Source organism: Rhinichthys klamathensis, unplaced genomic scaffold, assembly GCF_029890125.1.
Source record: "Rhinichthys klamathensis goyatoka isolate OS25496 unplaced genomic scaffold, OSU_Roscu_1.1 h1tg000011l_1, whole genome shotgun sequence".
Taxonomy (NCBI): Eukaryota; Metazoa; Chordata; class Actinopteri; order Cypriniformes; family Leuciscidae; genus Rhinichthys; species Rhinichthys klamathensis.
The window spans coordinates 5,979,527-5,998,114 of NW_026606564.1; the positions used below are offsets into that span (position 1 = coordinate 5,979,527).

At 45.3% G+C, this 18,588-nt stretch overlaps 1 protein-coding gene across 1 annotated transcript; it reads left to right on the forward strand.

Annotated features, from left to right (window-relative positions):
• The first annotated feature begins 3 nt into the window (after positions 1 to 3).
• si:ch1073-184j22.1 (erythroferrone) lies at positions 4 to 10,456 on the forward strand. The gene is made up of 8 exons (XM_056264761.1): positions 4 to 290; positions 1,281 to 1,397; positions 1,654 to 1,768; positions 2,903 to 3,030; positions 3,294 to 3,405; positions 8,796 to 8,886; positions 9,008 to 9,086; positions 9,991 to 10,456. The coding sequence occupies exons 1-8, from the start codon at positions 153 to 155 to the stop codon at positions 10,087 to 10,089; spliced, it is 879 nt and encodes a 292-aa protein (XP_056120736.1). The 5' UTR covers positions 4 to 152; the 3' UTR covers positions 10,090 to 10,456.
• The last annotated feature ends 8,132 nt before the right edge of the window (positions 10,457 to 18,588 follow it).

Consider the following 18,588-nt stretch of genomic DNA (forward strand, 5'->3'; position numbering starts at 1 on the left):
ACTTTCTGGATATCCTTGTTTTCTAAGGACCGATTCCATTGCGTTATACCCTCAGGACTTCTGGTCACATCTCTGGTTTGGAATGGAAATTGTGCATTGAGATATTAAGAAGGGGTTGAGTGAGTTAGACGTTTACCTACTGACACTGCAGGATGAAGCTCAGGCGTGGGGCGAGAGGGGCACTGCTGGCCTTGCTGCTGAGTTTACTGCTGACCGCCTGCACCACACAAGAGAGTGAGGAGAGTCTGGAGCTCCAGGAGGTGGACAACACAGTCAGCACTGAGAGCCCTGTAAGTCAAATGCCATACACACACCTGATGTACACCTGTCAAGGCTTACACGGTGACACTGTGAAATCTCGTGAATCAAATCTTTGAGTTGTGTGGGTGTGAAAACCACTAGACATGAGGGAATATTTATTTTTAAAAAACTTTATACAAACTCAATGTGAACTTGTGTTAACAAACTCAGCAAAAAAAAAGGGAATGCCTCTCACTTTTAACTTTTTTTTCCATCAAATTTCTGAACACGTGTAAATATTTGTACGATCATAAAAAGATTCAATAACTGAGTTATAAACTGAACAAATTTCACAGTTAAATGAGCTTGAAAAATGTAGCAGTCCCCAGCTGCTTTAATACTACAGTGCATCTCATCCTCATGGACTGCACCAAATTTGCACCAGTTCTTGCATATGGTTACATGTGGTTTGGCACTGCAAAGACGTTCAGATCAGCTAACCTTCCTGTCTCCCATTAACACTGGCCTCTTAGGCCTCTTAAAGTACGGACATTGCAGTTTGTTGCTCTGCTCACATCTGCAGTCCTCATGCCTCCTGACTACTGGCATGTTCACACAGGTGATCAGGAACTCTGGCCATCTTTCTCCTGGTGCTTTTCAGAGTCTCTTTAGTGTCCTAAGTTATTGTAACTGTGACCTTAATTGTCTACCACCTGTAAACTGTTAATGTCTTAAGGACTGTTCCACAGGTGCATGTTCAATAATTGTTTGTGGTTCACTGAACAAGCATGAAAAACCCTTTCCAATAAAGCTCACTTGGTTTTTACAAAATACAGTATCCTGAAAAAGGGATGTTTCTTTTTAGCTGCTATATATATATATGCACATACAAAATGAAATGAAAAGTATATATATAATGATAGGATATATGTATAATGATCATACAAAACCTGATCCTTTCTGCAGGAAGAATTTGCATATTTGCTGTAGTGAAAGTTTGCTTACATAGTTTAAAGCCATGAGATGCTTAACTTTTACAGGAGACTGTATCCTCTGACATAACCATCGTGAGCCCCCACAGGACATGGAAAGTCTTTAGGGACAACTCCAACAAGGGTGGAAATAAGAAACCAAAAGGAAATAAAAAACTCTCCAAGGTAATCTCTGCTACTTACACACCATGTTAAAAGTGAATATTATTAATACATACGATAAGTGCATTGATATATTGAACAAAGGCTTTATAAAGTCGAGTGCATCTGTATGAACACAGATTTAGCACAGCACGCACAAATAAACCTAACGAGGCCTATGTAACAACATGTCTACTATGAGAAAGTGTCTAATCCTTCACCTCTTCAAATGGATTTCTCTAATTATGCCATGTAACTTGAAAACTTTCTCCATGTCTAGCATGGCCTTCCAGGTCCACCAGGCCCTCCTGGTCCCCAGGGGCCTCCTGGTCCTCCAGGCCCCCTACTGCCTCATCATGCAGAGTTGATACAGGACTTCCAAGTCAAACTGAAAGGTATACTGGGATTTTTGGACATAAGCCCATTCACACACCAATTGTACCATACAAAACAGAAAAGAAATCTCATTATACATCCATCTAGCAGACCTGAGCAAGATCTAAAACTTGTTAAGATTACATTTGATAAGTGGATTCAGATCACCAGCTTGTTTGAAAAAAGTGTCAGATAAGAGAGACATGAAAATTGTACAGAGAGGTGGGGCTCCAGGACCAGGATTGACAACCACTGTTCTTAGTGTTCATAAACACTATTGTGACTTTGTAGGGTTGTCGGTTGCCCTTTGGTCTATACCATGCACCATCTAAAGATTCAGTGCACTTGTGGAATAGTTTTTTCAGAGTGATGGATTCAAACTACACAGACTCCAGATGCAGGTGCACAAATTAGTTATACTATTAAGTATTAAGTTTTGACATCAACACCTTTTAAAGAGTTTGTTAAACATTGGAATATGTCGGTTTTAGTGGTCTAACAGCTGTGTGTGTTTTTGTTTCGGCTAGATCACTTTCAGCTTTGCTTGATGTTTGGGATGTGTGTTGTCATGCTCATTTGTTGGGGCGGCTGCAAGTCTGTTTGTGGGCTGGCCTGATCTCTTAATAGGTGTAATTTTCCAGGACGTGGATTTGACTTGGCCTGGCCAAAGAATTCCACGGATTCCAGATTTTGTGTGTGTGTGGAATGAGTGTTGGAGCATTGCCAGGAAAGCAGACACAGGTCTGTTTGTGCTCTGGTGCAGTGAGCTGCAGGCTGTTCTGACAGCAATATAAAACATAAAGGCTCTTATTCACACAGAAAAGTGCAGTGGCGCCGCACGCTTATACATTCTAGCATTCTCATTCCCTCACACTTCCATCCACTCTGTCTGCTCATACACACACTCAAACACTCCAAATATTTACATCTTCTATTCACCGTGAGATTGTTTAATGACTTTATTTGCAGCCAAGTGTCGATCAAAGACAATCTCTCAACCATTTTCCACTGGCTGTATTTCAGTGTTTCTGTGTCTGAGAAAGTCTAGTCTACTGGGTTATACCTTGTCCCGTGTTAAACAATGCAGTTAGATGGGAATTAATTGTGCTTTTGACAAAGGAACATTACAATCCTGCTATTATCTTTCAACTCAGAGATGGTAGGAACTCACTGTTTGCTCTGCGATCAACCTCCTCGTGTGGCCACGGCTTTCCGTTGCCGACTGCACCACAACCTGCTGGTCCACCGTCGCAGTCTGCAGGAGCTCCAGCCCTTCAACACTGTGAGTGGATAAAATCCCTTTCAAACTAGAAACAATTTACTCCATTTATTAACCATGATATAGCATCCCCAGAGTTGAGAAATTAAATTTAGGCTTTCCTTTGCCTGAAGTAGCCATAACTTCTAGATATATTGGTTTAGCAGCAATGTTAGCGTTGGCTGATGGTGAAACAGACTGGCAAAGCAGTGGAGAAGGGCTGGCGAAGGAAGAGATCGGCAAAGGCATATTCAATAATTCCATTTCTGTGTGTTTTCCTCAAACAGCCCTCAAACACAGAGCAGTTCCATCAGAGAGGACAGGGCTTTAACGCCAGCAGTGGCCGCTACACGGCTCCAGTGTCTGGGTTCTATCAGCTCACAGCTAGTCTGCTACTCGGTACGTAGTTCAAAAATCTCCCCAATATTCAGACTTGTTATCAACCAATATTGTTAAACTTCATGCTCCAGAACTTGAAAATATGGTAACAGCCTTAAAACATTGTGCCCGGTACATTGTGCTTTTGAGAGAAAATCGACATCACCAGCTCTAAAACTTAAAGTCCTAAAACAGAGATTTCATCTAAATTTCTGTATACTAAGTGCCTTCTTTATATTGTCAGATTCTGAAAAAAATACCTTAAAACTAGCTTTTCATGGGCAGTTTCTTCAAACCTCCAAAAGGACTCCCACTGTACTTATTTACATGAAATATATTTGTACCCTATCTAACAGAGATGGGCAACCTCTGGTCCTGGAGGGCCACTGTCCTGCAGAGTTTAGCTCCATCTCTAGTCTAACACACCTGAAAAATCTAACCAAAGTCTTCAAGGATTACTTGAAAATTACAGGCAGGTGTGTTTGATTTGGCATGGAGCTGAACATTGCCCTCCCAGTTCAGAGTTGTCCATCCCTGCCCTAAAGGGTATATATTAATACCTCAAAGCTCCCCTATGCACTTTAGTCTCTCTATTGCCATCTGTGGTTGAAACATAAAATTGTGTGTTACTTGCAGAATAGTTCTTTAAAGTAAGTTGTGGTTCAGCACTGCACTTCTGTGCAGATGAATCTGATGGTTTAAGGAAACCACATGGTTATGGCTGATCACCATATCAGATAGGATCTGTTGCTGCACCAATACAGTAAGAAGAATTTCCAAAAAAACGTATATCAGAAAAAAAAGTCATATGAGCAAGTATCATATCTACCATTGTGGTATGGATCTTGTTTTGGTACAGGATCTGGTGCTTTCCCTTTTTGAATGCAAATTGTTGACAGTTTGAGATTTCTTTGTTTTGACAAATGGTGATTCCCCAGAGGTCAGTGAGTGTTGCTGTTTTGTCCATATTACATGTTAGCTAGCTGACTGGTTCTTTTCTACACAACAATACTATTTATTGCAGAAACAAGCTACAACTACTCTTCAGCACAGACCATAGCCGCTTTCCGACCGGAGGGACTTTTGCAGTTCCTAGAACCTAACGTTCCTATAACCCTTTTTTTCGCGTGTTCCGGCCAGACTAAGTTGGGGATTTTTTAGTTCCTCAGACCGTAGTTCCTATAACTCTTTCAGTACTTAGTCTAGAGCGAGGACTTTTTTAGTTCCCTTTCCCTAGGTCTACGTTGATTGGTTCAACTTATAAGTCAAGCCCACTGTCAACACATTTTCTTCACTGTCTGTTGCAATTCGCCTATGTAGGCTATGCAAACTCATAACTTAAGACAAACATAACGCATTCAACCAGCTAATTGCTAATGCTTGCTAAACTTACCCGTCGTTTTGTTTGCCTCCTGCGCTCTGCTCTTCTATCTTCTTCCATCATATTACTTAAGATCATATTACGCTGGAGCCTTCGTCTTCTGTGTTTCTCTGTACAGAACTCAAGATCTTTAAACGCCGCCGTTCGTACTCCGTTATTAAGGTCCCGGCAAGGCAGAACAGGAACATTCCGATAGCCTCCTCCACGCTGGTTTGTTGTTGTTGTATGTGGCGCCGCTGCCGCCGTGCTTGCGTCACTCCCTTACCCCTCCTACCAGTTCCTATGGCCACTTGGCCAGTGCGAACGCAAAAAGCAAAACCGAGTTTGGGGGAGAGTAGTTCTTAGAACTGTTTAGAAGTGGACAGTTCCTATAACTAAGTTCCTGTAACTACTTGGTCGGAAAGCGGCTAATATAGTAGCTGGACCTTCTTTTTCGTTTACTGACATGACGCTAACACGCAAGAATGAATAACATAAGCCTGGAATTTTCTGTGAAATCTGACTCGACAGCTCAAAATTGAATTTCTTTCTATCTATCTATCCATCCATTCTTCAAACAAACTGATTGTCCATGTTGGATCACAGGGACAATGGAGACTATCCCAGCATCTATCCTTTAGGCATAATGGAAATTCCCTAATTTATAGCCAAACAAAGCTTCATAGTGCAGATTTAAGGTGTAGGGGAGGTGCAGTAGGTGTACTTTTGAGGGAACTGCCCCAGTGACAAGCTGTTGTACCCCTAAAAGTATGATTCCCAACCTTGAACATTGGCTCGCAGTTCTTTTTGAATCTGATGACCTTGATTAGCTTGTGTTTGATTAGGGTTTGAGCTAAACTCTGCAGGAAAGTGGATCTTTATTAAATCATGAATATATTGTGTTTTTAGGCACCCAACTCCTTTGACACATTGTTTTGTTGCATATGTAGCAGTATGCAAGGAATGGATGTAACTGTAAGCTAAACAATATGCATTGGCAAGTAATTTATTTGTTCCATTTACCAAGGGCGTATATTTTGAAATCAAATGTTTCTCACCATGGTCACTAATTGATTAGGTTCCTCAGTTCGGGTGTGTCTAGTTAGTTTCTCCCTCTGTTTGCTCTGTATTTAAGCCCTCTGTTTCAGTTAGTTCCTTGTTAGATCCTTTGAGTAATGTGGTTGTGTTTCTCCTTGGTCTTCTCCTGTTTATCATTCAATTAAAAGACTATGTTGTTTAATTCCTCGTTGTGCGCTTTATTATCAGCCACATACCGTGACAGAACACAAGACCCAGACAAAGACTGAGGTATGGACTTGCCAACAGTCCAACTAGAACTTCCTTCTGTCTTGAACAGCAAGGAATAACCCTCAAGGACAACACAAGGAATTTTTTACAACTGGCATGCCTGACGTCGTTTCCCGACTGCTTATTAAAGGTATTTTACCACGCCAGCCTTACTGAGCAGATGAGAGCATGCCTGCCCATTGATGGTCCTCGGGGGAGCTTTGCAGACTTCATGGAGTGGGTGCTGGCCACCTGTGGATCTCGTGTCCTGAGTCCATACCAGTGAAATTGTGGAATTGTGAAATTCCCAAGCCTGTTCCAGTGTGTGAAATTCCCGAATCCGGTCCAGTGAGAGAAATTCCCAAATCCGTCCCAGTGAAACAAATTCCAGAGTCCTTTCCAGTGAGAGAAGATCCCAAGCCTGTTCCAGTGTGTGAAATTCCCGAGTCTGTTCCAGTGAGTGAAATTCCAGAGCCTGCCCTTCCTGTCTGCCCTGGTGGGATCGAAGAGGTGGTCCTTTCCATTTATGTTGCTGGTGTTATGTGTGTTGGGTCCAGTGATGGCTCCAGCCCCGACCAAGTGTCCAGTGATGGCTCCAGCCCCTGACCAGAGTCCAGTGATGGCTCCAGTCCCTGACCAGAGTCCAGTGATGACTCCAGCCCCTGACCAGAGTCCAGTGATTGCTCCAGCCCCTGACCAGAGTCCAGTGATTGCTCCAGCCCCTGACCAGAGTCCAATGATGGCTCCAGCCCCTGACCTGAGTCCAGTGATGGCTCCAGCCCCTGACCTGAGTCCAGTGATTGCTCCAGCCCCTGACCAGAGTCCAATGATGGCTCCAGCCCCTGACCAGAGTCCAATGATGGCTCCAGCCCCTGACCTGAGTCCAGTGATTGCTCCAGCCCCTGACCAGAGTCCAGTGATGGCTCCAGCCCCTGACCAGAGTCCAGTGATGACTCCAGCCCCTGACCAGAGTCCAGTGATGGCTCCAGCCCCTGACCAGAGTCAAGTGATGGCTCCAGCCCCTGACCAGAGTCCAGTGATGGCTTCAGCCCCTGACCAGAGTCCAGTGATGACTCCAGCCCCTGACCAGAGTCCAGTGATGGCTCCAGTCCCTGACCAAGAGTCCAGTGTTGGCTAGGCCAGGCAAGGCCATGGAGGCCGATCCTCCCTGGCTTCCTGAACTACCGGCACCTCCCTTGCTTCCTTTATTGCCAGTAACACCCAGAAGGCTTTCTGTCCCACCTAAGCCGCCTCAGTTCATCTTCCTTTCCCTACCTGTTTGTCACCATGGTCATTATCAGCCACATACTGTGACAACATCCCTGGAAGCTGAGGATTCAGGATATTAATAAGACAATTCAGGATTTTAGTCTAGATTGACCTTAACAGTATGTTAATTAATGAATTCTGTAATGTCACCGGTAACTAATAATGACAAGGAGGCAGTTTAACCGAGACTTACTTTTACTCTGTTCATAGTGCAATGCAGTAGTCAATGCCAATGTTTCTGTCTTGTTACTTGCTATTTGAAGAAGCTAAACACATGTCTACATCTGTCATTAACAGAAATGAACTGTTGGCATATTTGTTTCACATCAATATTGTCCAGTTTGTCCTGGTGGACATGGCACACAGCAATACTGTTAAGTCTCACTTGTGCCATTCTTGTTCTGGGCCATGTTTTCAGTCTCCTAAGAGCACTGAAACTTCTTTCAGCCTCAGCTGATGAGACTAGGATGACTAAAAGCAGCCTGACAAGGGTTTCAACTTGATCAAACGGGACAAGACCAAGCCTTCAACAGACCAAGCCCCACCCCTGAACATTACCCTCACAGAAACCTGTGCAAAACACTAGATTTAAATAGAAACATGATTTGGCAGATTTATAAGCCTTTTTAACTTGTAAGCACACATAAAATAGCCGGTTGTCACAATCTTTCACTATAAGTGCCCCTCAAAAAGAAGTGTGTACACACACTAGCGTTTAGGTTTGCCACTTATCCTGCAGTTGTCATATTGAAAAAAAAAATGCACTGTCCCTGAATCAATATGTGACACGATTTGCCCCTTATTTTCGTGCACAGAACTGTTGATTTCTCCCTCAATTACCGCACCTAGGTTTCGGAAGAGCTTTGCCGCTTCGCACAACCAAATGTTAGCTACGGCCTCTCACAAGTTAGAAAGAAAAAACAAAGCCAATCGGATTAGAGATGTGGGTTCGGGAGGCGGGAATCAGATCTATTTACTGCTTGTGTACCAGCACATTTTTCACAGAACGCTCTTGTAAGAGATTTTTAATCACATTGAGACATTTCCGGGTTAAATAAAGGTTAAATGAAATAAGTAATACATAAAAACAACATGACACAATCTGACAACAGTGGTTATATATAAATAAAATGTATATGTATAAATCTTTGATAGAAATTATTGCTAGGGACAAATCACAATCAGTGGTCACTGGATATTGCTAGGGACACGTCCTTGGGGTCCCTATTAAATTCTACGCCCCTGCCATTTAGACAGATATAAATGATAAGCTTCATAGCATAATTCTGCAAGCTGAAGCACATGCAATGCCTTATTCCTAATTGCATCATGCTGTCTCTCAGAGAGTGTGTGGTAAATGTGGCCCTTCCAACAGTCTGTCCCTTAGATAAAGCTCAGTGGAACAGGGGTGGGGTGCTTGTACTACTGAAAATTGAGTTTGCCTGTCACAATCCCTTTAACTTTGCATCATGCATCTGTGTTTGTGTTTTCTTAGAATCCAATGAGTCTCAGAAGAAGCCTAATGCCAGGCAGAGAGACAGTGTCAAGACCTCCATATGCATAGAGTCTCTTTGTCAGAGTAATGTGTGAGTAGTAATGACCCATGATCACGAATAGCACTGACTGTTTGAACTGTTATTATAACACCACACATTCAGTCAAGCAAATGAGTCCCAAACCATGATTAATGTGTTTATAATGATGCAGGTCTCTCGAGACTGTGACTGGAGTGAGCGCCACAGGAGGAGTATTCAGTATTCTCTTGACCGGTACTCTTTACCTACAGGTACGACTGACTGACAAGCTTAACACAAATCATAAAAAGCAAATTTAACTGAACAAGAATTATACAGATTACTGGAATCCTTTGTGCCAATAATGCTAAAAGAAATCAAAGGCCTGGGAAAATGTCTATATTTAGGGCATCTTTTTTTAATTTGATCTGTCACAGAGGCATCTTCTGCTGCAGGGACCTTGACAATATGATTAATCCCTGTCAAAACCCATGTATTATGCATATACATTATTGCCCTCTTTCTGTGATGTGATGCTCACTTTTTGGCTATTTTATTCAGTTTATTCAAACACACATTATAAATGCAATTTAGACATACAGTGATTTGAATACACTTTTTCTACAATGAGCATGGTTGTAATTTCTTTGAATATTTCTTGATGTTTAAAGTCAGAGTCGTGCAACTGTCCTGATATCATAATGAAGAAAAAGGCATTAGTAAAGAATACAATTTTAAGTAGTTTGGAATCTTTTATTATTATTAGATTTAGTCATGTAGTGCAGTTAGCATGCCGAAGAAGAAAAAATCATAGGAAGGATCCCTGCAGACCTTCATGTCTGTGAGTCCAGGTCAATAAGACTTTTCAAAATATCTTAATTTGAAGTTTTTATGACAATGTTAGGCAAAGTTAGTTCAGCTTGTGAAATGTCATGTGGCACAACGACCCAAAACCTAATGATTTATGAATTCATACCTTGAAAAATACATTTAATATCTTTAGACTTGACGGTTTAATCACATGACAAGTGTCATTACATATACACTCTTCTTGAAAATGGTGAACCAATACACCAACCATAGCTAAAGAGCACATATCTAATAACTTTTCTTCTTCATCATGGACCATAAAATAAACAAAAAGCATAATTAATGTATATCATTTCTTTTTTACAGGCTGGAGAGTATGTGTCTATTCTCATTGACAATGGGACAGGCTCAGCCCTCACAATTCTCCAAGACAGTCTGTTTTCTGGCATCCTTTTTGGAATATGAGGACACCAACGAAGCACAAACCAATAAAAAACAGGTTTCACTGTGCTGACAAAATACACATCTTCATTAGATGAGGTATTCAGGACATATTATAATAATAATAATTACATAATGAGCATCTAAAAGATACTCTGTGTATAAGGATCTTTACCATTGTTGGAAATAGCAGCAGGGTTGCACTGCTGCATTTCTTTCCAAAATAATAGCAACTCTAAACTGTTCATAGAGGTGTATGTATTTTTTTCATGTGGTATGTTTATGCATTCCATTCTTAATAGGGTTGAAGTTTTATTTATTTGCATTTGCTTTTTGAAACAATATTGATATTTGTGTATATTTGCAATAAATACTTCTATAACTGCTTAAACCGTCTCTGGGATTTTTATGGTAATTTAAATAAATCAAAGAGTCCTTGTTCCTGAGAAAAAGTCTTTCAACATGCATTTTGAGTGCCTAGAAAAGCGCTATATAAATGTAATGAATTATTATTAATATTATTATTTTAAGCTGAATAAACCATTTTCATGTTTTGCGATTTATGACTGAACTTTTTGGAAAACAGAAACATTTTCGTATGAATATTGTTATTGTTCAGCTGAAGTCAGTTCAATGTTGATTCAGTTCTGTTCAATGACTTCAATATAAAGCAGCTCTGAGGAAAACAGTGTCAGTGCAGTCAAATCAATAATATTGATGAATAATACATTTCCCTAACTAAGCAAGCCAAACGTCTTAAACCTTGTGTGTATAATTGCCACTTATAAAGCAACTACTGCACTTTTGCAGGATAAATAGGGTGGACTTCGTAGGAGAAAACCCTAAAACCAGCAGCAATTTATTTAGGTCTCGTTTCCACAGCATTCTATCAATAAAAATAAAGCTACATTTATTACACAATTAACATAATTAACTCTTAGTATTATTTGGTAATGTTGGTGAATTTCATTGTGCATAAACAAAGACACAAACACTACATTCAGCGATGATGAATGTAGACGATATGTTCCAGTAGTGGATGGGGATGAGGTCATCATATTGGAAGAGTGGCGCCTGGTGTTTGGCACTGTGCCCTCTCTCTCTCTCTCTCTCTCTCTCTCTACTACACACTCACACACACACACACACCATCCAAATGAATGTTCTGCTATACCTTCCAGGGAAACATCTAACATATCATTTGTGGTCAGACTGCAATACCTTACAAGGACGGATTGCTGTCAAATAATGTGCCGAAAGATAAATGAGTGTGTGGTAATGACATGCTTATTTATCCCATGATGGGTTCACTGAAAGCAGTGTCTTCATTAACAAAGAGACAAAGAAACTCATGGGCCAGTTCACACAAACACTTCACTTTTTCCCAAAACATAGTTGGCCAACTTGTTTCCTGTTAATTGCACAAGATGGCAGGCTTTTAGCCAAAACTAAATTACACTTATTTTTCAGGATAAATAAGTGCCTTTTTTTATCCAAGACATTTCGACTCTCCCCCTCTCCAAGCTGTCTTTCTCAGCTTTCAACACATTCACCCCCCCCCCCCCCCCCCCCCCCCCAATGCCTTCTCTCCCCTCATTCAGCACCAACAAAGCATTGCCAAAAGCACTAAACACACATGATTAAAAGAGAGATTGCGAGGGATCAACCTGTATTATAAAGGTGACGAATGATAACCTGAGACTTTTTTTTTGTCTCATTGAAATGCTCACCTCGTGTCACAAGGCCAATTCAAGCTAAAATAATAATAATAAATGTATACATATCTATCAGGGGTTCTCTTACGAGAGTATCTCTCGTACTGCGTAATAGCTTACGCTAGGGGAAAAACTCTTTTCCACGAGATATTGAAGCCAAAAATTATCCTTAATTTTTTATTAATGTAAAACGCTTTGCAGCAGCAAGCAAACATAGGCGAAACAGCTCGCGCGCCTATTGGTTGCTCTGCAGCAAATGCAGCAGCCTATCGAGAGAGACTCTGCGTGACGTAATGACCAATGGGGGCCATTCGCGCCCATATCGTCACGTCCCGCCAGAAGGGGCGTGGTCTCACCCTATAAATATGCTCGTTAGGCTGGTACAAGCTGATTTTTATCTCTTCAGCGACGCACACGCATCGCTGGATCCGGAGTGAGAAGCCGCGCCGTCGAAGCAAGCCTTTCAGCGGGACGAGCTCTGGAGTCGCTGGCCTCGCCGCCTTCAACTGCCGTACCTGCTGCGCTTTCCGGCGTTCTATATCCTTTTATACTCTGTGTATCTTTACTCTGCTGAGAGTGTTTGCTCGCTTACTTGACGCGACTCACACTCCTCTCACAAAAGAGCTGCGTCTTTTTAAAGATGCCTTCCTGTGGCTCGTGCCGCGCCCCGCTCAGCGATGGAGACCGGCACGTCATCTGTGTTTCCTGCCTGGGTGAGGATCACGCGGCTCTCGCGCTCGCTGACGGCGGATGCCCTCATTGCGAGCTTTTGCCTATGGTGACTCTGAGGACTCGCCTGGCATCATTCTCCGAGCCTTCACCGCAGCCCGCCGTGGTGCCGCGCCGCAAGAAGCGCCGCGCCCAGCGCGCTCCCGAGCTTTCTCCAGCCCGCCAAAGCTCGCCGGTTCGCCCGCCAGCTTCGCCGGCTTCGCTCGAGTCGCTCACTGACGGACAACGGCCGCCGCCTGCCGCCGCGTCCATCTACGAGTTTGACGAACCCACCGAGGCGTGTTCTCTTCTGGCATCCGATAGCGAGGATTGGGCGAGCTCCGTGGACCTCCCCTCCGCTAGCGTTTCCCGCCAGACCACTGGTAAGAGAGCCGGCATTGAGACTGAGCTGATGCGTCTGCTCTCTCAGGCCGTGGAAAGCATCGGCCTCGATTGGGAGGCGCCCGCGCAGCCGCCGCGCAACAGACTGGACGGACGCTTTCTCGGAAATGACGAGGCTCCGTCAAAGTCAAGGCCCGCGCCCTTCCTCCCGGAACTTCACGAGGAAGTGACCAAATCGTGGAACGCCCCCTTCTCCGCCAGGCTGCGTACCTCTGCCTCTGCTGCTTTCTCCTCGGTGGACGGCGCGAAGGACAGAGGATACCTTTCCGTTCCTCCTGTGGAACCAGCTGTAGCGTCTCATCTCTGCCCGCCCTCCGCTGGACGGCGCGCTCACACGACGCTACCATCTAAAGCCTACCGAGTGACGTCAGCCATGCACGGACGCGCTTACACCGCCGCCGGGCAAGCAGTTTCAGCGCTGCACACTATGGCTATCCTGCAGATCTTCCAGGCCGACCTTCTCCTTAAATTGGACGAGGAAGGACCCGGAGCGATCTGCGTGGCGGACCTGAGAAGCGCTACAGACCTCGCTCTTCGCGCTGCTAAAGCCGCTGCGCAGGCCATAGGACGAAACATGGCCTCTCTCACCGTGGCTGAGAGACACTTATGGTTGACGCTGTCCGAGATGACGGAAGCCGAGCGCTCTGTGTTCCTCGACGCGCCCATTTCACCAGCGGGCCTTTTCGGATCTGCCGTCAAAGATTTCGCGGACAGATTCATGGAGGTGCAAAATACTTCGCAGGCCATGAAGCACTTCCTTCCGAAGCGCTCGAGCTCCGCTGCAGGCCGCTCAAAACAGCCGTCTGCTCGCAGTTCTCAGCCGCAGCCTGCACCGCCCGCCGCCGCCGCTTCGCAGCGCCGCCACGCCCGAGACCAAAGACCGCGCTCTCGCTCTGCTGGACGCCGCCCCCCTCAGCGCGGGCCCCGGCCGAGGATTGAGATCAAGCCCGAGGCCTCAAAATCTTCCTAGCCATTCTAGGAAAGCGACGGTGTTCAGATCCCGCTGCGGCCGGATTTCCACCAAAACTTCTCGCTCGGTCAGTTCCAAATATCGCGACTGTCCCAGTGTATTTCGCAGTGAGCCAGCCCTAGCACCTCGTACATTTACGAAGTGCATGGACGCGGCGCTCGCACCCCTGAGACTTCAGGGCATGCGAGTCCTGAACTACTCGGACGATTGGCTGATTCTAGCTCGATCACGATCGGAGCTCATAGAACACAGGGCTGCATTACTCGAGCACCTCGAGGAGCTGGGCCTCACAGTCAATTGGGCGAAGAGCTCACTGTCTCCCAGTCAGAAAATCTCCTTTCTGGGAACCGTGTTGGACTCGCTGTCCATGACAGCACGCCTGTCACCAGAGCGAGGGCTAAATATTCAGCGCGTCGCGAAATCCTTCCGCCACGGCGCGATAGTTCCGCTCAAAAGGTTTCAGAAGATGCTGGGGCTGATGGCCTCAGCAGCCTCTGTACTCCAGTTGGGCTTGCTCCGCATGCGCCCACTGCAGATGTGGCTGAAAGCGCGGGTTCCACCCAGGGCATGGACAGCGGGTCTGTTTCGCCTCAGGGTCGACCTTCAGTGTGTTTCAGCTCTGGAACCTTGGAAAATAACAGACTGGTACCAGTCAGGTGTGAGTCTGGGGACCGCTTCGAGTGTGAAGGTGGTGTCTACGGACGCCTCCACCTCGGGGTGGGGAGCACTGCTCGAGGGCAGACCGCTAGCTGGCCTGTGGTCAGAACGGGAAAAGCTCCTTCACATAAACTGCTTGGAGATGATAGCAGTCGACAAAGCGGTACGGCGTTTTTCTCCCCAGTTAACAGGCCACCACGTCTTGGTCCGGTCGGACAACATGTCAGTGGTGGCGTACATAAATCGCCAGGGCGGCGTCAGGTCACGAAACCTTCACAGGCTGACGGAACGCCTCTTGGTTTGGGCTCAGCACAACCTGCTCTCACTGAGCAGCGCACGTGCCTGGTCACCTGAATGTGGGACCAGACAGACTGTCCAGGAACAATGTTCCAGCAGGGGAATGGTCGCTGCACCCGCAGACGGTCCAGCTGCTGTGGAAAACGTTCGGCAGAGCACGGGTGGACCTGTTCGCGTCCCACGAAAACGCTCATTGCCCGGAGTTTTTCTCGAAAAGCAAGGACGCGCTGGCTCATGTTTGGCCCCGCTGCCCCCTGTATGCTTTTCCTCCTGTCTCGCTCCTGCCTCAGGTCTTGGAACGAATCAGGGAGAACGGATGCCCAGTGCTGCTCGTAGCTCCGCTCTGGACAAACCAGACGTGGTTCCCTGCCCTGATGCAGCTGACCAGCACTGCCCCAGGCCTGTACCATTGAGGAGAGATCTCCTCTCTCAGGCGGAGGGCTCGATTTGGCACCCTCGCCCGGAGTTGTGGTCCCTGCACGCATGGGCTATCAACGGGTACCCGCTAGCCTCCCGGAGGGAGTGTTAAACACGATCGCGCAGGCTAGAGCTCCGTCTACCAGGCGGCTCTACTCCTCGAAATGGTCTGTTTTCTCTGCATGGTGTCAAGCCCGGAGCTTTTCACCTGTGGAATGCGGGGTTACGGAAGTGCTTTCCTTCCTTCAAGAGCTACTGGATAAGGGCAGGACCCCATCCACGCTCAAAGTATATGTGGCGGCCATAGCAACGTTTGCAAAACCGGTGTCTGGCCAGCCGCTGGGGAAAAACGACTTAGTCGTGCGTTTCCTTAGGGGAGCTCGGAGGCTGAACCCTCCAAGGCCCCCTTCAGTCCCGACGTGGGACCTTTCCACGGTCCTGGAGGCCATGAAAGGCGCCCCGTTCGAGCCAATCCAGCTGGTGGACATGAAACACCTGTCGTTCAAAACAGTGTTTCTCATGGCTCTCACTTCAGTGAAGCGCATAGGGGACTTGCAGGCGCTTTCAGTAAGCGCGTCGTGTATGGAGTTTGGGCCTAATGACTCGAAGGTCATTCTCAAACCTAAGCACGGGTATGTCCCGAAATCCCTCAATACACCGTTCAGGGCCCAGGTAATTTCCCTGTCCGCCCTTCCGGTTCTCAGTGAGGAGGAGGATGCGAGTCTCCTTTGCCCCGTCAGGGCATTGAGAGCTTATGTGTCACGCTCGTCTGTTTTCAGACAGACGGAGCAGCTTTTTGTTTTGTTTGGCGGGCGTTCCAAGGGACTCGCCGCCTCAAAACAGAGCCTATCCAGATGGATAGTGGATGCCATTGCGCTCGCTTACTCTGCAAAGGGCCTACAGTGCCCCTTGGGTGTCAGGGCGCACTCCACGAGAGGCTTGGCCTCTTCGTGGGCTTGGTCGAGCGGGGTTTCCCTGCAAGATATCTGTACGGCAGCGGGCTGGGCCTCGCCGTCTACATTTATAAAATACTATAACCTGGAGGTACCCGCCTTACAAGCTAAGCTTTTGGCGATCTAAAATTCAGTGCTATCTGCCCCGCTGTGCGGCCCAGATGCTGAGTTTACTGCAGCCCCATGAGTGTTGACACACGTATGGCCACCCAGATCAGGCTGAAAGCTTTCACCCTGGCTGCGCGTTTTATTGTCATATGATAGCCCCGCTGGGTGCTTTTTTATAGGGAATGACGCTTCCAGCCTCTCTTCCTCCACTCTATGTGAGTTTATGGTGATTATGCACTACATGAGCCCTGGGCTTCGGCCCTCGGGACTTTGGTGTTGGATCCCTGTACGCACGGCGTGTTGCATTGTGTTCCCCTAGCGTAAGCTATTACGCAGTACGAGAGATAGTCTCGTAAGAGAACGTACTCGGTTACTAACCTCGGTTCTCTCTAGAGAGGGAACGAGTACTGCGTATCTTGCCGTGCTTGGAATACGCTCTGGTTCGCTTCAGCGATAAAAACCAGCTTGTACCAGCCTAACGAGCATATTTATAGGGTGAGACCACGCCCCTTCTGGCGGGACGTGACGATATGGGCGCGAATGGCCCCCATTGGTCATTACGTCACGCAGAGTCTCTCTCGATAGGCTGCTGCATTTGCTGCAGAGCAACCAATAGGCGCGCGAGCTGTTTCGCCTATGTTTGCTTGCTGCTGCAAAGCGTTTTACATTAATAAAAAATTAAGGATAATTTTTGGCTTCAATATCTCGTGGAAAAGAGTTTTTCCCCTAGTGTAAGCTATTACGCAGTACTCGTTCCCTCTCTAGAGAGAACCGAGGTTACGTTAGTAACCGAGTACGTTTTATGGAATGCCAAAGCTGGTGAAATAATAAATAAATGCATAAATAAATACATTTACAAAGTACTGAAAAAAACAAACATAAATGTGCATTTATACTTTTGTTCCCTTATTTATGTATAATTGTAGCCTGGTTAAAACCAGACCATTCTCAGTTGTAACTGAGTTATGGTCTGGCAAAGCGTCATAGACCAATCATTTCCAGAGGGGCGTCACCAACGGACGTCGCGGATAGACCTAAAACCAATCAGAGCGATGAAGGAGATGCCTTTTGCAGAGCGGCGGAGAAACATCTCCGAGTGTTGTTCTTTGCTCGGTTTTTAATAAAAAGGAAACGTTCAAATCGCTTAAAACAGACGCGATAGCTAATTCGAACGAGTGATGTTCGACGGCGGCATCCATCTTTGTAATGTAGGCTACAAAATCCCAGCGCTGTCATGATCGTGTAAAGCCCGCCCCAACGTTTCTGATTGGTGCCTCGATTTCGGCGGATTGGAAATGGGCTTGAATGAGCTCTTTGCCAGACTAACTTTCAGAGCAAATCTAAATTTGCCGGAAGTTGTCTGGGTTTTCCCTGGCTAGTATAATTGTATTATTTATTTCCACATTTATTTATAAATGCATGTATTTATGTCTACATTTATTTATTTCCAAATCTATTTATTTTATTTATTCATTCATTTGTTCATTCATTTATTTATTTATACATTTCTTTGTCCATATGGTAATGAGGGAGGCGAGTTTTACTTCAGACAGAACAACCGAGCTCAGGGTGGAGAGGGGACGGCTTTGAGGCTTTCATTTATTTATTTATATATTTATATATGTATGTGTGTGTGTATACTTTGAACTTTGATTTTGACTTTTTTGATCCACTTCAAATGTTGACTACTATATATATAGTAGTCAACATTTGAAGTGGATCAAAAAAGTCAAAATCAAAGTTGTCCCAAGACATGAACGGGTATTGTTCAAAATTCATGTATAACTTTAATGAAAGGTTTTGATCCACTTCAAATGTTGACCACTGTATATATATATATATAGTCGTCAACATTTGAAATGGATCAAAATGTCTTTAAAACTATTATGTCTTCAAATATTACAATTACATTTTCAGTTCATTTTAATTGCACTTTTAACTTCAAACTCAAATTGCAGTTCTGTATGTATATATACACTCACCTAAAGGATTATTAGGAACACCATTTCTCATTAATGCAATTATCTAATCAACCAATCACATGGCAGTTGCTTCAATGCATTTAGGGGTGTGGTCCTGGTCAAGACAATCTCCTGAACTCCAAACTGAATGTCAGAATGGGAAAGAAAGGTGATTTAAGCAATTTTGAGCGTGGCATGGTTGTTGGTGCTAGACGGGCCGGTCTGAGTATTTCACAATCTGCTCAGTTACTGGGATTTTCACGCACAACCATTTCTAGGGTTTACAAAGAATGGTGTGAAAAGGGAAAAACATCCAGTCTGCGGCAGTCCTGTGG